General features: G+C 39.3%; 1 protein-coding gene across 6 annotated transcripts in view; it reads right to left on the reverse strand.

The window, feature by feature from the left end:
• Positions 1-19,361, reverse strand: part of BMAL2 (basic helix-loop-helix ARNT like 2) — an 88,262-nt gene that overhangs the window by 13,879 nt on the left and 55,022 nt on the right. For all 6 annotated transcript variants that reach the window (XM_079935890.1, XM_079935889.1, XM_079935888.1 and 3 more), the window contains 4 exons: positions 18,032-18,111; positions 16,867-16,959; positions 13,751-13,868; positions 12,777-12,920 (listed from right to left, as the gene is read on the reverse strand). In XM_079935890.1, the coding sequence (XP_079792016.1) occupies positions 12,777-12,920; positions 13,751-13,868; positions 16,867-16,959; positions 18,032-18,111 (435 nt within the window). The remainder of the gene's footprint in view (positions 1-12,776; positions 12,921-13,750; positions 13,869-16,866; positions 16,960-18,031; positions 18,112-19,361) is intronic.

Genomic DNA, 19,361 nt, shown 5'->3' on the forward strand with positions numbered 1-19,361 from the left:
GAGAGTGGGGGCAGAGGGGAGGGCAAGATGAGTAAAGGGGAATCAACCGTATGGTGATGGATGGAAACTAAACTTTTGGTGGTAAGCATACTACAGGGTATACAGAAGTAGAAATATAATGTCGTACACATGAAACTTACATAATGTTATAAACAAAAGTGACTTCAATAAAAAAATAAATTAACTTTAAAAAAGGCTTATAAACTGAGTTTGGCATTTCTGATGATGCTTGCAAATTTACAAATGATACTGATGAAAAATATTCTACTCAATGGAAAATATAGACTGAAAAATGTTTTAAATTTATATATGGAATCTCATCACACAGAACTTAGCCTCTTTAATTCTTCTCTAACAACAGGATTACTAACAATTTCCAACTCAATTCTCACCTTGAACATTTGAACATTTATTCAGTTGGCAAAATTCTAGCTGGGATTGTGTAATTCCATTCACTGATGGAATTTGACCCATTTGATCAATTATTTAAAGTTTAAAAAAATCCTATTAAAAAATCCTCTTGGGGATTGCTTCAAGATGGCGAAGTAGAAGGACGTGCTCTCACTACCTCTTGTGAGAACACCAGAATCACAACTAACTGCTGAACAGTCATCGACAGGAAGACATTGGAACTCACCAAAAAAGATACTCCACATCCAAAGACAAAGGAGAAGCCACAATGAGATGGTAGGAGGGGAGCAATCACAATAAAATCAAATCCCATAACTGCTGGGTGGGTGACTCACAAGCGGGAGAACACTTATACCACAGAAGTCCACCCACTGGAGTGAAGGTTCTGAGCCCCACATCAGGCTCCCCAACCTGGGGGTCCAGCAACAGGAGGAGGAATTCCTAGAGAATCAGACTTTGAAGGCTAGCAGGATTTGATGGCAGGACTTCGACAGGACTGGGGGAAACAGAGACTCCACTCTTGGAGGGCACACACAAAGTAGTGTGCACACTGGGACCCAGGGGAAGGAGCAGTGACCCCAGAGGAGGTCGAACCAGACCTACCTGCTAGTGTTGGAGGGTCTCCTGCAGAGGCGGGGGGTGGCTCTGTCTCACCGTGAGGATGAGGAGACTGGCAGCAGAAGTTCTGGGAAGTACTCCTTGGCCTGAGCCCTCCCAAAGTCTGCCATTAGCCCCACCAAAGAGCCCGGGTAGGCTCCAGTGTTGGGTTGCCTCAGGCCAAACAACCAGCAGGAAGGGAACCCAGCCCCACCCATCAGCAGTCAAGCAGATTAAAGTTTTACTGAGCTCTACCCACCACCAGTCCCTCCCATCAGGAAACTTGCACAAGTCGCTTAGACAGCCTCATCCACCAGAGGGCACACAGCAGAAGCAAGAAGTATTACAATCCTGCAGCCTGTGGAACAAAAACCACATTCACAGAAAGATAGACAAGATGAAAAGGCAGAGGGCTATGTACCAGATGAAGGAACAAGATAAAACCCCAGAAAAACAACTAAATGAAGTGGAGATAGGCAACCTTCCAGAAAAAGAATTCAGAATAATGATAGTGAACATGATCCAGGACCTCAGAAAAAGAATGAAGGTAAAGATCAAGAAGATGTAAGAAATGTTTAACAAAGACCGAGAAGAATTAAAGAACAAACAAACAGAGATGAACAATACAATAACTGAAATGAAAAATACACTAGAAGGAATCAATAGCAGAATACCTGAGGCAGAAGAACGGATAAGTGACCTGGAAGACAGAATGGTGGAATTCACTGCTATGGAACAGAATAAAGAAAAAAGAATGAAAACAAATGAAGAGAGCCTAAGAGACCTCTGGGACAACATTAAACACAACAACATTAGCATTGTAGGGGTCCAAGAAGGAGAAGAGAGAAAGGACCCGAGGAAATTATTTGAAGAGATTATAGTTGAAAACTTCCCTAACATGGGAAAGGAAATAGCCACCCAAGTCCATGAAGCACAGCGAGTCCCATACAGGATAAACCCAATGAGAAACACGCCGAGACACACAGTAATCAAATTGGCAAAAATTAAAAACAAAGAAAAATTATTGAAAGCAGCAAGGGTTTTCCAACAAATAACATACAAGGGAACTCCCATAAGGTTAACAGCTGATTTCTCAGCAGAAACTCTACAAGCCAGAAGGGAGTGGCATGATATACTTAAAGTGATGAAAGGGAAGAACCTACAACCAAGATTACTCTACCAGGCAATGATCTCATTCAGATTTAATGGAGAAATCAAAAGCTTTACAGACAAGCAAAAGCTAAGAGAATTCACCTCCACCAAACCAGCTCTAAAACAAATGCTAAAGGAACTTCTCTAGTGGGAAACACAAGAGAAGGAAAGGACCTACAAAATAAAGCCAAAACAATTAAGAAAATGGTCATAGGAACATACATATTGATAATCACCTTAAACGTGAATGGATTAAATGCTCCAACCAAAAGACACACATTGCTGAATGGATACAGAAACAAGACCCATATATATGCTGTCTACAAAAGACCCACTTCAGACCTAGGGACACATTCAGACTGAAAGTGAGGGGATGGAAAAAGATATTCCATGCAAATGGAAATCAAAAGAAAGCTGGAGTAGCAATACTCATATCAGATAAAATAGACTTTAAAATAATGTTACAAGAGACAAGGAAGGACACTACATAATGATCAAGGGATCAATCCAAGAAGATATAACAATTATAAATATATATGCAACATAGGAGAACCTCAAAACATAAGGCAACTGCTAACAGCTATAAAAGAGGAAATTGACAGTAACACAATAATAGTGGGGGACTTTTAACACCTCACTTACACCAATGGACAGATCATCCAAACAGAAAATTAATAAGGAAACAAGCTTTAAATGACACAATAGACCAGATAGATTTAATTGATATTTATAGGACATTCCATCCAGAAACAGCAGATTACACTTTCTTCTCAAGTGCTCATGGAACATTCTCCAGGATAGATCATATCTTGGGTCACAAATCAAGCCTCAGGAAATTTAAGAAAACTGAAATCATATCAAGCATCTTTTCTGACCACAACGCTATGAGATTAGAAATCAATTACAGGGAAAAAAACATAAAAAACACAAACACATGGAGGCTAAACAATACAATAGTAAATAACCAAGAGATCACTGAAGAAATCAAAGAGGAAATCAAAAAATACCTAGAGACAAATGACAATGAAAACACGACAATCCAAAACCTATGGGATGCAGCAAAAGCAGTTCTAAGACGGAAGTTTATAGCTATACAAGCCTACGTCTACAAACAAGAAAAATCTCAAATAAACAATCTAACCTTACATCTAAAGGAGCAAGAGAAAGAAGAACAAACACAACCCAAAGTTAGCAGAAGAAATCATAAAGACCAGAGCAGAAATAAATGAAATAGAAACAAAGAAAACAATAGCAAAGATCAATAAAACTAAAAGCTGGTTTTTTGAAAAGATAAAAAAAAATGATAAACCATTAGCCAGACTCATCAAGAAAAAGAGGGAGAGGACTCAAATCAATAAAATTAGAAATGAAAAAGGAGAAGTTACAACAGACACCGCAGAAATACAAAGCATCCTAAGAGACTACTACAAGCAACTCTATGGCAATAAAATGGACAAACTGGAAGAAATGGACAAATTCTTAGAAAGGTATAACCTTCCAAGACTGAACCAGGAAGAAATAGAAAATACGAACAGACCAATCACAAGTAATGAAATTGAAACTGTGATTAAAAATCAGGGGCTTCCCTAGTGGCGCAGTGGTTGAGAGTCCGCCTGCTGATGCAGGGGTCACGGGTTCGTGCCCCGGTCCGGGAAGATCCCACATGCCGCGGAGTGGCTGGGCCTGTGAGCCATGGCCGCTGAGCCTGCGCGTCCAGAGCCTGTGCTCTGCCACGGGAGAGGCCACAACAGTGAGAGGCCCGCGTACCCCCCAAAAAAAAAAAAAAAAAATCTTCCAACAAACAAAAGTCCAGGACCAGATGGCTTCGCAGGTGAATTCTACCAAACATTTAGAGAAGAGCTAACACACAACCTTCTCAAACTCTTCCAAATAATTGCAGAGGAAGGAACACTCCCAAACTCATTCTATGAGGCCACCATCACCCTGATACCAAAACCAGACAAAGATACTACAAAAAAAGAAAATTACAGACCAATACCACTGATGAATATAGATGCAAAAATCCTCAACAAAATACTAGCAAACAGAATCCGACAACACATTGAAAGGATCATACACCATGATCAAGTGGGATTTATCCCACGGATGCAAGGATTCTTCAATATATGCAAATCAATCAAGGTGATACACCATATTAACAAATTGAAGAATAAAAACCATATGATCATCTCAATAGATGCAGAAAAAGCTTTTGACAAAATTCAACACCCATTTATGATAAAAACCCTCCAGAAAGTGGGCACAAAGGGAACGTACCTCAACATAATAAAGGCCATACATGACAAACCCAGAGCAAACATCATTCTCAGTGATGAAAAACTGAAAGCATCTCCTCTAAGATCAGGAACAGGAATGTCCACTCTCACCGCTATTATTCAACATAGTTTTGGAAGTCCTAGCCACGGCAATCAGAGAAGAAAAAGAAATAAAAGGAATACAAATTGGAAAAGAAGAAGTAAAACTGTCACTGTTTGCAGATGACATGATACTATACATAGAGAATCCTAAAGATGCCACCAGAAAACTACTAGAGTTAATCAATGAATTTGGTAAAGCTGCAGGATACAAAATTAATGCACAGAAATCTCTTGCATTCCTATACACTAATGATGAAAAATCTGAAAGAGAAATTATGGAAACACTCCCATTTACCACTGCAACAAAAAGAACAAAATACCTAGGAATAAACGTACCTAGGGAGACAAAAGACTTGTATGCAGAAAACCATAAGACACTGATGAAAGAAATTAAAGATGATACCAACAGATGGAGAGATATACCATGTTCTTGGATTGGAAGAATCAATATTGTGAAAATGACTATACTACCCAAAGCAATCTACAGATTCAATGCAATCCCTATCAAATTACCAATGGCATTTTTTATGGAACTAGAACAGAAAATCTTAAAATTTGTATGGAGACACAAAAGACCCCGAATAGCCAAAGCAGTCTTGAGGGAAAAAAACGGAGCTGGAGTAATCAGACTCTCTGACTTCAGACTATACTACAAGGCTACAGTAATCGAGACAATATGGTACTGGCACAAAAACAGAAACACAGATCAATGGAACAAGATAGAAAGCCCAGAGATAAACCCACGCACCTATGGTCAACTAATCTATGACAAAGGAGGCAAAGATATAAATGGAGAAAAGTGGTGCTGGGAAAACTGGACAGCTACATGTAAAAGAATGAAATTAGAACACTCCCTAACACCATACAGAAAAGTAAACTCAAAATGGATTAAAGACGTAAATGTAAGACTGGACAGTATATAACTCTTAGAGGAAAACGTAGGAAGAACACTCTTTGACATAAATCACAGCAAGATCTTTTTTGATCCACCTCATAGAGTAATGGAAATAAAAACAAAAACAAACAAATGGGACCTAATGAAACTTCAAAGCTTTTGCACAGCAAAGGAAACCATAAATAAGACGAAAAGACAACCCTCAGAATGGGAGAAAATATTTGCAAATGAATCAACGGACAAAGGATTAATCTCCAAAATATATAAGTAGCTCGTGCAGCTCAATATTAAAAAAACAAACAACCTAATCCAAAAATGGGCAGAAGAGTTAAATAGACATTTCTCCAAAGAAGACATACAGATGGCCAAGAAGCACATGAAAAGCTGCTCAACATCACTAATTATTAGAGAAATGCAAATCAAAACTACAATGAGGTATCACCTCACACCAGTTAGAATGAGCATCATCAGAAAATCTACAAACAACAAATGCTGGCGAGGGTGTGGAGAAAAGGGAACCCTCTTGCACTGTTGGTGGGAATGTAAATTGATACAGCCGCTATGGAGAAAGTATGGAGGTTCCTTAAAAAACTGAAAACAGAATTACCATATGACCCAGCAATCCCACTAATGGGCATATACCCAGAGAAAACCATAATTCAAAAAGACACATGCACCCGAATGTTCATTGCTGCACTATTTACAATAGCCAGGACATGGAAGCAACCTAGATGCCCATCGACAGATGAATGGATAAAGAAGTTGTGGTACACAGATACAATGGAATATTACTGAGCCATAAAAAGGAATGAAATTGGGTCATTTGTTGAGGCATGGATGGATCTAGAGACTGTCATACAGAGTGAAGTAAGTCAGAAAGAGAAAAACAAATATCATATATTAATGCATATATGTGGAACCTAGAAAAATGGTACAGATGAACTGGTTTGCAGGGCAGAAATAGAGACACAGATGTAGAGAACAAACGTATGGACACCAAGCGGGGAAAGTGGCAGGGTGGTGGTGGTGGTGGTGTGAAGAATTGGGAGATTGGGATTGACATATATACAGTGATGTGGATAAAATTGATGACTAATAAGAACTTGTTGTATAAAAATAAAATAAAATAAAACTGAAAAATTCAAAAAAAGAAAATCCTCTCATCCCAAGAATTCTTTAGACTTTTACCTAAATACTGGGGTCATGGGCCTCAATCCTCTCAAACTAATTATTTACAATCAGCTCCACAGGGTAGACTCATGTGCAATCGACTGCATGATTTTAAAAAGAGAAAGACAAAGAAAAACAACCCAAACACTGCCTTAATCCACAGGGTATCTTTTCAAAATCCTTTATGAAATTTTTCTTCCACAAGTTGCCGGCTGGGTCTCTCAACTTGGTATCTTGATGGCTTACTTTGAATTCTCACAGACGCTGATCCTGAGACAAGGATTTGAGTATAAGAAGTGTATTTGAGAGGTGCTCCCAAGGGAACTCTGGCAGGGAAGTGAGACAGGGAAGACAAAGAAGCTAATAATAGATACATTTTTCAACAAGTCCCCACTTTGGGAAACTAAAGCTTAACCTATTGGGGCATTCTGGGAAAAAAATGTAGAACAAGAACCACAGTTATGCAGCTTGAACGGCCTCAAGGAAAAGAGAGCAAGAATATTTATCCATCAGCTCCCCTCAGTCAGTGGATGAGGGACCCTCCGGGGAGCACTGACTCCCCAGCACTGGAGGTCCGCCCCTTGCTGGTACAAGCAGAACTGTCTCTAAGGACCAGAGAAAGAGGTCAAGCAGAGAGTCACGAGTATTGGACACTGGAAGCCAAGGGGCATGAGAGGATGCCACATCTTGTTGCACAAGAAGCCCATGGATTACTGATTATCTTACCAAGATAAATTTAAGAAATACCTAAGATATTTGGTAACAATCATCCATCCTTATCAGCATTTGATTTCACAAGTGGAGACACATAAGCAATCTTAACCCCATTTTAAAAGCTGTTTCAAAATTTGAATCCATGGCATTTATGTTAGAATCATGGTAGAAATAATGTTTTTAATGCCAATCGTGTTTTTAAAAAACTTTTTATTATGGAAAATCTCAAATATTCACAAAATCAGAGAGAATAATATAATGAAGCCTCACTTGAGCGACTCATAGCCAATTTTGAGAAATGGCCTTTCCATAAACCTTAATTTTTATTTTTTTTGGTTGTGTTGGTTCTTAGCTGTGGCTGGCAGGCGCCTTAGTTGTGGCATATGGGCTCCTTAGTTGTGGAAGGAGGGCTCCTTAGTTGCGGCTCGCCGGCTCTTTAGTTGTAGCATGTGAACTCTTAGTTACGGCATGTGTGTGGGATCTAGTTCCCTGACCACAGATCGAACCTAGGTCCCCTGCATTGGGAGTGCAGAGCCTTAACCACTGCGTCACCAGGGAAGCCCCTTAAATTTATTTTCAATTAGCATTAAAAGGGCTGCTTTCTAGTCTCTCTTCTTTTAAATTTAAATATAACGAAGGCAAAAGTAGGAAAGAAAAAATAAGTGACTGCCAGGGCTAGTTTGGGGGAGAGATGAATAGACAGAGCACAGAAGATTTTTAGGGCAGTGAAAATACTCTGTGTGATATTACAATGATGGACGTATGTAATTATACATTTGTCCAAACCCACAGAATGTACAACACCAAGAGTGAACCCTTAGGTAAACTAATGGACTTTGTGTAATTGTGATGTGTCAATGTAGGTTTCACCCTTGTTTTAAAAAATATATATGGTATTCTGGGTGGGGGATGTTGATAATAGGGGAAGCTATACATGTGTGAGGGCAAGGGGTACATGGGAAATCTCTGTACCTCTCTGTCGATTTTGTTGTAAACCTAAAACTGCTCTAAAAAATAGTCTTAAGCAATAATTTAAAATTTTAAATGGAACTGGCACATCCTGGTAAAAGGGAAGAAAAACACCTTTACTAACTACAGGCTTTCTTCATTAATAGGGAGTGGTCTTAAAACATAGTGAATTCCATTAGCTAATTATTATTGGAAAAAACAATGTAGTAGCAACTCTATGCAAAAGATAATCATTTCACTTGACGGACATTGCCTTTGGTTAAAGTAAAATACAAAACAGTCTCATGAGTGGGAAGCCATCCACGTGGCCAATCAGGGTTACATTCTGCGTTACCTCATTGGGGCCCAGGCATCTGTCTACATACACTGCTCCCCAACTTCCAACTCTTCCACTGTGGGGACTGGCCCTGCTGATGGTTAACACAAGCCCTCATCACCTCTTAGGCCAAATCGACCTCATGCCTTTGGCACAGAGCTTTGGAGTATTAAGAGAATACCTGGTCAAGTACTTGAGCAGATTAAAAAGTCCTCTTTGAAAACATACTTGGCTCTAACTGCAGGCATCTGTGTGGCCCAGCTTCGCGTGGGGATGAGCATCTGTGTGTGGGCGGGGGTACATTCCCACAGCAGGAGCCGACCCCCTTGCTGTGTGTCTGCTGCAGAAATCATCTAGAATGGATCTCTCCCGTTAATAACCTTTGGCATCTAGGAAGCTACTCTAATAGGCGGCACGGCATAGTGGAAAGAAGACAGATTTTAAAGCCAGATTCCTGATTCTGCCACTTTCTATGTGACTTCAGACAAGTTACAGAACCTTTTTCAGCTTCTGGTTTTTCTCATTTGCAAGACTGGGATGGTTTGCACAGGACTGTTATGCAAATTAAATTAGGTACTTATGCAAAGTGCTTGGCGTACAGACTTTAAATACATACTGATTCTCCTTCTTGCTCTTTCATTTTCCCTCTCTTCTTTCTGAGCCACAAATAAGAGCTTACACATAGTGAGTGCTTACTAGGAGCCAAACACCGCCTCAGCTACATGTGATCCTAACCACACTCCCGTGAGGTGCTGTTAGCCTAGCCATTGTATCAGTCTGCTCAGGCTGCTATACAAAATACCACAGACTGGTGGCTTAAACAATAGAAATTTATTTTCTCAAAGTTCTGGGGGCTAGAGGTCCATGATCAAGGTGTTGGAAGGCTTGGTTTCTCCTGAGGCCTCTCTCACTGCATCCTCAGGTGGCCTCCTCTGCGTGTATGCACCCCTGGTGTCTTCTCCTCCTCTTATGAGGATACCAGTCACACCGATTAGGGCCCCACTCTTATGACCTCCCTTAACCTTTATTACCTCTTTAAAGGCCCTGTCTCCAAATACAGTCACATTGGGAATAAGGCCTTCTACATGTGGATTTAGGGGAAACACAATTCAGTCCACCCACCCATTTTCCATATATTGAGAGGAACTTGCTTAACGTCACACAGTTGTTAAGCAGCATATCTGACATTAAAACTCTATTGAATTCAGAGCCCAGGCCCTGTCCACTCTGTCCTAAAGCCTGTCCACCAGCATGGCTGTTGTGAAGCAGGACCTAGTATAAGAACCTGTGACAATGGAGGGACTTAAAGATATTTCAGTTTCTTTAATGCATCACAGAATTCAACTATAAATTAGCTCCAATTGACCGTTTACCAGATATTCTTGAAATATCTGTATTTTCCCAGTAGGATTATCAATATTTATTTCAAAGGAAAGAAACTTTCCCTGCCTCTCTTATACATCTCTAAAACTTATAATTAAAAAAACAATCCTTTTAGAAACCACATGGAAGGACTAAAGTTTGATTATTACATTCTTCAAGAATGCTGCTTGGATTTTTTTTTTTTAACCTATGACTATACACATGTGTTTTTGCTTAAGATTCAGTATTTACAAGACTGCTTTGGAATGCTACCACAGTACCATGTAGTTTCACAGAAGATATCTCACTTTCCTTTCGGTATCTTTACAAAGGGTTAAAAGGCCAGACACAGAAAGCACTATACCTCTAAGATTATTATTAGTGACTAACTGTATATATTCAGTCATGTGCTGTCCTAGAATTTGACAAAAAATGAAATGAAAACTCTAAGGTAAGAGAAAGGACTAGCCTAGACAAGGTAGAGTCCTACCACCGATTTGCGACTTGCAGTCCCGTATTTCAAGACAAACTGTAAAATGCCAACTTAATAAACATACATTTACTTTCAGCAAGGCCAAGATTCCTTTGGTTTCCACTGCAGAGCCTTTTACTTATTGGAATTTTGGTAGAGAAAAATGATCCAAGCTGTTTCCCATCCTAGTCAGCTGGGGCCCGCATAACAAAGCGCTACAGGCTGAGTGGCTTAAATAACAGAAGTTTATTTCCTCATAGTTCTGGAGGCTGGAGCTCCGAGGTCAGGATGGCAGCATAGTTGAGTTCTGGTGGGGACTCTCATCCTAGCTCACAGACAGCTACCATCTCGCTGTGTGCTCACAGACTGCAAACTCTCTGGGGTCTCCTCTTAGAAGGAGGGCATCACCCCCATGACCTCACCTAAACGTAATTATCTCCCAAAAGTCCCATCTCCAAATACGACCATATTGGACTTCAACATATGGATTTTAGGGGACATAATTCAGTCCATAGTATTTGCTCAAAATGTCTTGGGGGAAAAAAATCTCAAAATGTGTTTAAATTGCTTCTTTGGTGAAAGAAAGTCCCTGTAATGTAGACTAATTCACTGGATTCTTAATTGTTCTTGTAGACTGAAGAGCAATGATGTGGTCAGTGAATCAGGAACAAAGGGCAAGAGGACGGTCACTTATGCCTTCAGTAAATGTTTCAGTGCCTACTGTGTGCCAGGCATCATGGAAAGAGAAATGAAGCTCTCAGTTTAGTGTGGGAGGCAAACAAAACAATAATAATAATTTTGATACAGTGTGGAAGGGCCATGATGTAAGAGATGCTCAGGATTATTAATGGATTAGCAAAAGCGGGTACTGGGGACTCAAGCCAACCAACAAGGGGAGGGTGTCAGGGAAGATTTCCTGGAAAGAGGTGTTGCCTGTGCTTTAATGGTCCAGGATCTGCCAATGGGCTTGCACTCTCCATTCCTTCCAGCAGGATGCCCTGGTGCTGCTTTTGGCATCCTGTTTTGGAGACCTGAGTCTGGGAAGCCTCCAGGGCCACAGGCTTGACAGGCACCAATCTTTTCTTCCACACTGGGCACTTGTCAATTCAGGATTAAACCTTCATTAGGGTGGAGAAGCACATCACCAAGCTGTCCTCTTAAATCTTTCATATCTCCACTGATCATCCTGTAGTCTTCCTTATTCGGGACAGATCTTTTGAAATGTTTGTGAGGTTCTCCTAGCTGGTCTACACGTCTTGCCCTTCCTGTGGTCTTAATATGAAGTCCTAAGGGGGGCAGACCCAGGGTGTCTGATTTAGTACTTCATATGTTACTGCGGTGATGGCAATGGTCACTTAGCTCCCACTGGACCTCATATAACATGAAAAAAGTCTTTCTCACTATCAGGTGAGGGGTCTACTAAAAGCACAGAGGTGTTCCTAGGGGTATCCTGTGACTCATCTATTACTTCTCTAATCTCTAAAGCAATGGCCTTCAAACATTATTTTGCACGCTATAAAAAAACTGTAAGCGGGCTTTCCTGGTGGCGCAGTGGTTGAGAGTCCGCCTGCCGATGCAGGGGACGCGGGTTCGTGCCCCGGTCCGGGAAGATCCCACATGCCGCGGAGCGGCTGGGCCTATGAGCCATGGCCGCTGAGCCTGCACCAGTCTCGGCACTGCTGCCCAGGGCATCCCCTCTTCCTCTACCCTTTCCTCTTCTTGTGTTCCCAAAGAATCTCATACTTGACACAAGAGTTTAAAGCAGTGGTTCTCAAAAAGAATAGAGAGATTGCAACCTACGCAGTTGCAAGGTTGAGAAACAAAGAGTAAGATGCTAGGCCGGGAGCAGAGGGTGAGATCAGGTTTTACAGAAGTAAAATGGTTATCCTGGACACTAGCCATGCACCACAACAAAGAGATGACTGAAATATTAGTACTAAATAAGTCCACGTGGAAACTCTTTTCTTCACAGAAGGAGAGAGAAATTAATCTGGTGGTCTTTAAAACACAAACAAAACTTGATAATGTTAGCCTCTACTCAATTTATAACTTGCATCAAACATCACAGAGATTTCAGCCATGTTAAGGTAGTTGGGTTGGCCGCCAAGGTTTTCTCTCATATGGACTGCTGTGTAGGTTAGCTGATTCACTTACGGTTGGATCTACTTAACACGGTCTTGGTTCACCAGAACCAGAATTATTTAGATAAATAAATGCTTTTGGCCTCAATTATTTGCCTCGACCATTCAGCTTATTTTTTTTTTCTTGTACAGAAAATATTTAGGACATTTAATTTTATATCCATGGCTCAAATCACTTGACATTTCAAAAGGACAATACCTTTCTTCTTTGAGTTGAGTAAGCATTCGTGCTCTTCTTTAACAGAGATTTTACAGCTCTTGATTCGACAGAAAAAGGATCGTCTTGAGCCAGAATACACACAACTCCTTGCGGTGTGGAAATTACTGTGAGCTTGCAAACCAGCTTTCATAGTGCAAAGAGGTAAGAGAATAGGTAGAAAATAATATTTTCAAATAATTTTGAAATCTATCTCCTAACATTTTCTGGTCATCTATTACTTGAGAAATGGTTATTGACATTATTATACAGTAAGCCCCAAAGTGAAACATACCAAAAAAATGTATTTGTCAAGCAATCACGTTTTGATAACTTATAATCACTTGAAATTTACCTTTTTATTTTTCCCCAGGGGGGCAGATAGTAAAGATAATTTAAATGAAATAAAAATTAAATGAAAAAAACCTTAACTAAAACAGTAATCAGTAGCATAAAGCATTATTATTTTTATATTATAAATAATTATTAGGCAATAAGCATTTTCAGAGAAGAAAATTATTTCTGGAGAAGATAAAGAATATGTATACTTCTCAAGCACAATTACACAAGGCCTTTCACATTGAGTAGACCTAACTAACACATGTAAGAAAGAGAATAGTTGTCCCTCAGCATACAGCTAAATAATAAAAAAACTCCTGCAATTGTTTTATCCCAAATGATACTTTCCTATAAATATTTTATTAGCATATGAAAAATAGAGAATATGAAGTAATCACATTTTCCCCAAAGCATCTTCAGATGAATGTATTTGTTTTTATATATGTGTACAAATACATGAATTCTCTATATAGTTATATATTTTTTTAAACTGAGGTTGATGATGATAAAGTTTACTAAATAATTCTCCTCTTGATAAAACCATAATTAGCTAATGTTTTCAAAACACTGTACAGACGTACTCTGAAGTAATAATTACATTTACGTAAAATGGTAAGAATGCTGAAATGAGTACTTACTTTCGGCATCTATTAGCTTCTCTCTTGGTGAAATATCAGAGGAAGAAAGTTGTTCCTTTACTTCGGCAACATCTTTTGGATGTAAGAAGTCAAATAAGCTTTGTCCAGTCAAACTAGCCTATTTATAAGGTAGATGTTCATTGAAAATCAGTATCATGTCATTTCTGCCTGTCCTCATACAGACATAGGATACTCTTTCTTTGGTTTAAAGTGGCTTTTTCTTAAGCTCAGGTACATTTACTGTACTGGGTGACCTTAGCTTGGTCAGTGTTAAAAACAGTGATACGTGTAGATAGAAAAGAACACATGCACACAGACCCATAACTGGATACACACAAACCACATACACACACCGAATAACTAACATTCTATTTATTCTTGTTACTCTTGGTAACATCCCCAATTCACATGTTACTTCAAGGCATATTATTATTTACTTTAAACTTTACCATTAGTAAAAGAGATTATATTACAGTATAATATAGAAGTCAGAGAATACCTGTGATTTTTATGGTGTAACTCAAATTTACCATACTGCTTACAAATAATTACCATACTGTTGATAACTCAAATCCAACCTGGAATACGTCTCATTTGGCATTCCACTTCTCCCCACATGCACAGCATTCCTCAGCCCATGACTTTGCTTGCATGGTCTCATCACCTGGAATTCATTACCTTTTCTCTAGAAACTCAGTTCCCTGGCTGATCCAGCCAATTGCCTTTTACTCCCTGAATTCCAAGTTTCCTTCTCCCAACCTGAAATGTCTTCCTCCCCTTCTCTGCTCATCTTAAAGCCTAGGAGACATTCTACTTCACATGTGAAGCCCACAGTGATCACCCCTCTTCTGAACTCCTTTATTATCCAAGCAGACATTCCTACAGAAGGTAAAAAAATGGAGCAGCTGGCCCAAGTGGCCTGGAGTGCTTGGCAGTTAGATATCGCTATCAAAAACAAAACAAACAAAAAAACCCCACTAGCAATCTGATTTATACATCAGTCTATTGTGTGATTGGCTAAGATAAGTCTATACCCAGAACTGCTTCGAGCAAATCAGTTGTTTTTTTTTTAATTGAAGTACAGGTGATTTACAATTTGTGCCAATCTCTGCTGTTCTAGACAAATCAGATTTCTGAGGCTGAAAAGCTGAAGACCAGACCCTGTACCATGGGGATCCCAAAGTCCTCCTGAGCAGTCAGTGAGTCTCTTGAATGGTCTCTGAAATGCAAAGTCAGTGTCCAGTGGGGCTGGCCTCCATGTTACTAATTTGGAACTTAAGAGCAACCTTGAATTGTCAAGTATCTTGGTGTGTATGTATGTGTGTGATGTTCTCTATTTCCAATTAGAAGACAGAAAAATCAAGTCTTACCCTGCTTTTGTGTCCCCACCTATAACCAGCTGCATGATTCATTTGGTTTTCACTCCCTCTGTATGTAGGTTCATAAAATCTTTTTCTGTTATTTAACTCATTACCTATGAATGCCTTCTATCTCTCCAAATTTTCAAGTTTGGGGGGAATACAGGCAGAGATTAATGGGAGTTATTTAAGATTAAAGCTGGGGGCTATCTTATTTCTATATTATTTATTATATCTTTATATATATTATTATTATCTTTTTTACAATGGTGTGTTAGTTTCTGCTTTATAACAAAGTGAATCAGCTATACATATACATATATCCCCATATCCCCTCCCTCTTGCGTCTCCCTCCCTATCCCACCCCTCTAGGTGATCACAAAGCACCGAGCTGATCTCCCTGTGCTATGCAGCTGCTTCCCACTACCTATCTATTTTACATTTGGTAGTGTATAAATGTCAGTGTTACTCTCTCACTTCATCCCAGCTTACCCTTCCCCCTCCCTGTGTCCTCAAGTCCATTCTGTAGTAGGTCTGCATCTTTATTCCTGTCCTGCCCCTAGGTTCTTCACGACCATTTTTTTTTTAAGATTCCATATATATGTGTTAGCATATGGTATTTGTTTTTCTCTTTCTGACTTACTTCACTCTGTATGACAGACTCTAGGTCCATCCACCTCACTACAAATAACTCAATTTTGTTTCTTTTTATGGCTGAGTAATATTCCATTGTATATATGTGCCACATCTTCTTTATCCATTCATCTGTCGATGGACACTTAGGTTACTTCCATGTCCTGGCTACTGTAAATAGAGCTATATATATTATTTTTATTATGTATTATATTATTCTATTTCTATTTTGAAGGAGACCACAGGTGCTAGTTTATTCACTCTGTTGGTTTCAGTGCTATAGTTTTTGAGTAACTAGTTTAAATTAAATGGTGTTCAGTAAAAAGGAGGCAAATCAGTCACACCACTAGTTAAATGAAAGACGTATTTCAGAGTTTGTTGCCAGAGCCCTGATAAAAAGCTGTTTTGTAGTGTGTGTAACTTAATAAGTAATAATGCTGTCTCTTGGAGGAAATAGAGAAGGGTGACCGATATTTTTCAGACACTCAAATATGATATCGTATTTAGTGCTTACATCCTGAGAGACAGGTATAATCATAATTTCCACTTTTTACATAGGAGAAAGCTGAGGTTCAGGAAAATGAAATAACTTGCTGAAGGAAGTGAACACTCCTGTCAATAACAAAAATTCATATTTTCCACACATCTTCCCATCTCTCTTAGTTCTAACTTAGCAGAAGCCAATCCCACAGCCCAATGGGAAGAAAGAGTTCAGAAAAACAGCTTCAAGATATTTTTTTTTTTTTTTACAAAATAAACATAGTGGGACTTCCCTGGTGGTCCAGTGGTAAAGAATCGTCTTCCAATGCAGGGGACATGGGTTCGATCCCTGGCTGGGAAACTACGATTCCACATGCCATGGGGCAACTAAGCCCACATGCCACAACTACTGAGCTCGTGCGCCTCAACTAGAGAGCCCGTGTGCCTCAAACTAGAGCCCATGCACCGCAACTAGAGAGAAGCCCGCATGCTGCAACGAAGAGCCCATGCGCCAAACGAAGAGCCCACACCACAACGAAAGATCCTGCATGCCTCAACTAAGACCCGACGCAGCCACACAACCCCCCCAAAATTTTTTTTTTTAATTAATAAACATAGTAAGAAAATATCCTCAGTTTTGGATACCTGATCATAATTAAGTATTTTGGAGACTGATTTAGAAATGAAGAGAATTTTTCCTCTTTCACATCCAACCACAAATAGGAAGCCTTCTGCAGTCTAGAATTTAAAAATACAAAGTGAATATTTTAAAAATACAAAGTGAATTCTGTCTCTCTCATACACATACATTCAGATTTGGAGGAAATTATTGTAGCAATGAAACTAGTAGAGTGGTCATAAGAGCTAGTAAAATTAATTTTAAGAAATTTTCTCACTACATAAAAAGACTGATAAAATCAAATTGAACCCCAGTCTAAAGTAATGTTTTTGACTTGGAAAGTCCAGGCATGGAATATCTAGTTGAGATATTTCAAAATATAAAAATTACCTATGTTGAATTCTATACTCATACAGAAACTCTGTAAAGATATCAAAACACATCAATAACAGTTGCCTGTGGATGCACTGAGACGGAAGGACTGTGCAGATTGGGATGAAGGAAGCATCAGGAATACTATATTTGAATTCAGCTGTTCAAATAAAAAAGGGCTCTTTAAAAAAATTAAAAGAAAAACGGACAAATGTATATCAAAAATCTTTCTATTTAATCATACTAAGGCATAAAGCCTAGTAGTAATAGCACAAGATCAAGACATGTATCACCTCTTGGGAGCAGGATAAGCCAATGACATGGTCATATTTGCCACGTCAAATAAACCTGTAAACCAGTGAATCTGAAACCCAGGCATGCACGTGAAATGATGAGGACAGAAATGGCAAAGCATCGACTAATAACTCATTCAGTAAGCAGTGGCTGGCTCATCTGCAGACAACAGGATCCTGAAGGAACTGAGTACAAGGTAGATGGCCTTGAAGGAGGTGCCAATAGTGGGGAGTAGAGCCTACGGTGTGGGAAGTGAGTGCAGCAGGCAGTGTAAGGAGCTTAGCATTAAAGACAAGCTATGCTCTCTCCTTTGGAAAGTGCCTATCCTCTGCCTCTACATTCATTAGCCCAAACTAATAAGACATATTTACTTGCATAACTTAAATTTTTATCTTAAAGGAAATTTTGTATAATACAGAGTCCTGTATGTTTAGAACAGGAATTTTTAGAACTAAAAATCTTCCTCCCTTTCAAACAAAAATGAAAGGACAAATACAACTTAAACAAACATATCTCTTAACTTACCTTAAGAATTAAGTGTCTGAGCTCATTATCCTGAATGAATGAAGGTCTGTAATTATTTCCTGCATAAGAACTTGTCATACCTGAAAATAAAGAAGTCAACTAGTTATTAAAAATAGAGATGGAGGGACTTCCCTGGTGGTGCAGTGGTTAAGAATCCACCTGCCAATGCAGGGGACATGGGTTCGAGCCCTGGTCTAGGAAGATCCCACATGCCACGGAGCAACTAAGCCTGTGCACCACAACTACTGAGCCTGCGCTCTAGAGCCCACGAGCCACAACTACTGAGCCCCTGAGCCACAACTACTGAGCCCGCGTGCCACAACTACAGAAGCCCGCACGCCTAGAGCCTGTGCTCCGCAACAAGAGAAGCCACCACAATGAGAAGCCTGTGCACCACAACTAAGAGTAGCTCCCGCTCACTGCAACTAGAGAAACCCACGTGCAGCAACAAAGACCCAATGAGCCAAAAATATAAATAAATAAATAAATTAAATAGAGTAATAAAATAGAGTATTTCTTTAAAAAAAATTAGAGATGGAAATGTAGTAAATGCTCAGTGAACATTAGCAATGCTGCTGTTGCTATTGGTGACAACGACGATGATGGTATTTTCTCTTTTAGCACACTCTAAGACCTCTTCCGTAATCATTCTCTTTCTTCGTTATTACTAGACTGAAATGTCTAGTAATACAGCCTCTCAGACTGTAAATTCTTAGAACTACTTATTCCATTATACTCAAATGTGCAGACAGTAAGAGCTGTATATTGAAAAGTAATAAAGTGCAATATATTATCTATAACATTATAATAACATGCAACAATATTCATGACTCTGGTTATTTTTATAATTTCTTAGCTTATTAAAACTGATCATATGAATTACCCTGAATAGAGAGATTCTGGAATTCTAAGCAAATTTTATGGATTCATAAGATTTCCCATAGGACCCTTTAAAGAGCATATGGAGACTTCTGATAATACAAAAAAATGTATAAAATATAAATGAAATAATTCACTTTAAGCCCTTAGCATAGTGGTTACTGTATTAAAAGGAAAGTCTCTAAAGAAACCAGAAGAGCTGGGAAAATGATAAGTAATGATCATGTCAAAGCTAGGTAAAATTTGACCTGAGCGAAGTAAGGGAAGAACTAAAAGTACGTTTGTCTTGAGGGCATCCACCAACCTTGACAGGGAAAGCCCTTCATGGCCACAAGGGGGCGCAGGGGACAGTTCATCAAGCCAAGGTGTGCTGTCCCCAGATAACCTCCAAGAAAAGGTGATTCAAAAGTAAATCACATTTCCCTCCCTTACACTTCCCAACCTCCCTAAC

This window comes from Stenella coeruleoalba (genome assembly GCF_951394435.1).
Source record: "Stenella coeruleoalba genome assembly, chromosome: 11".
In the NCBI taxonomy this organism is placed as follows: domain Eukaryota; kingdom Metazoa; phylum Chordata; class Mammalia; order Artiodactyla; family Delphinidae; genus Stenella; species Stenella coeruleoalba.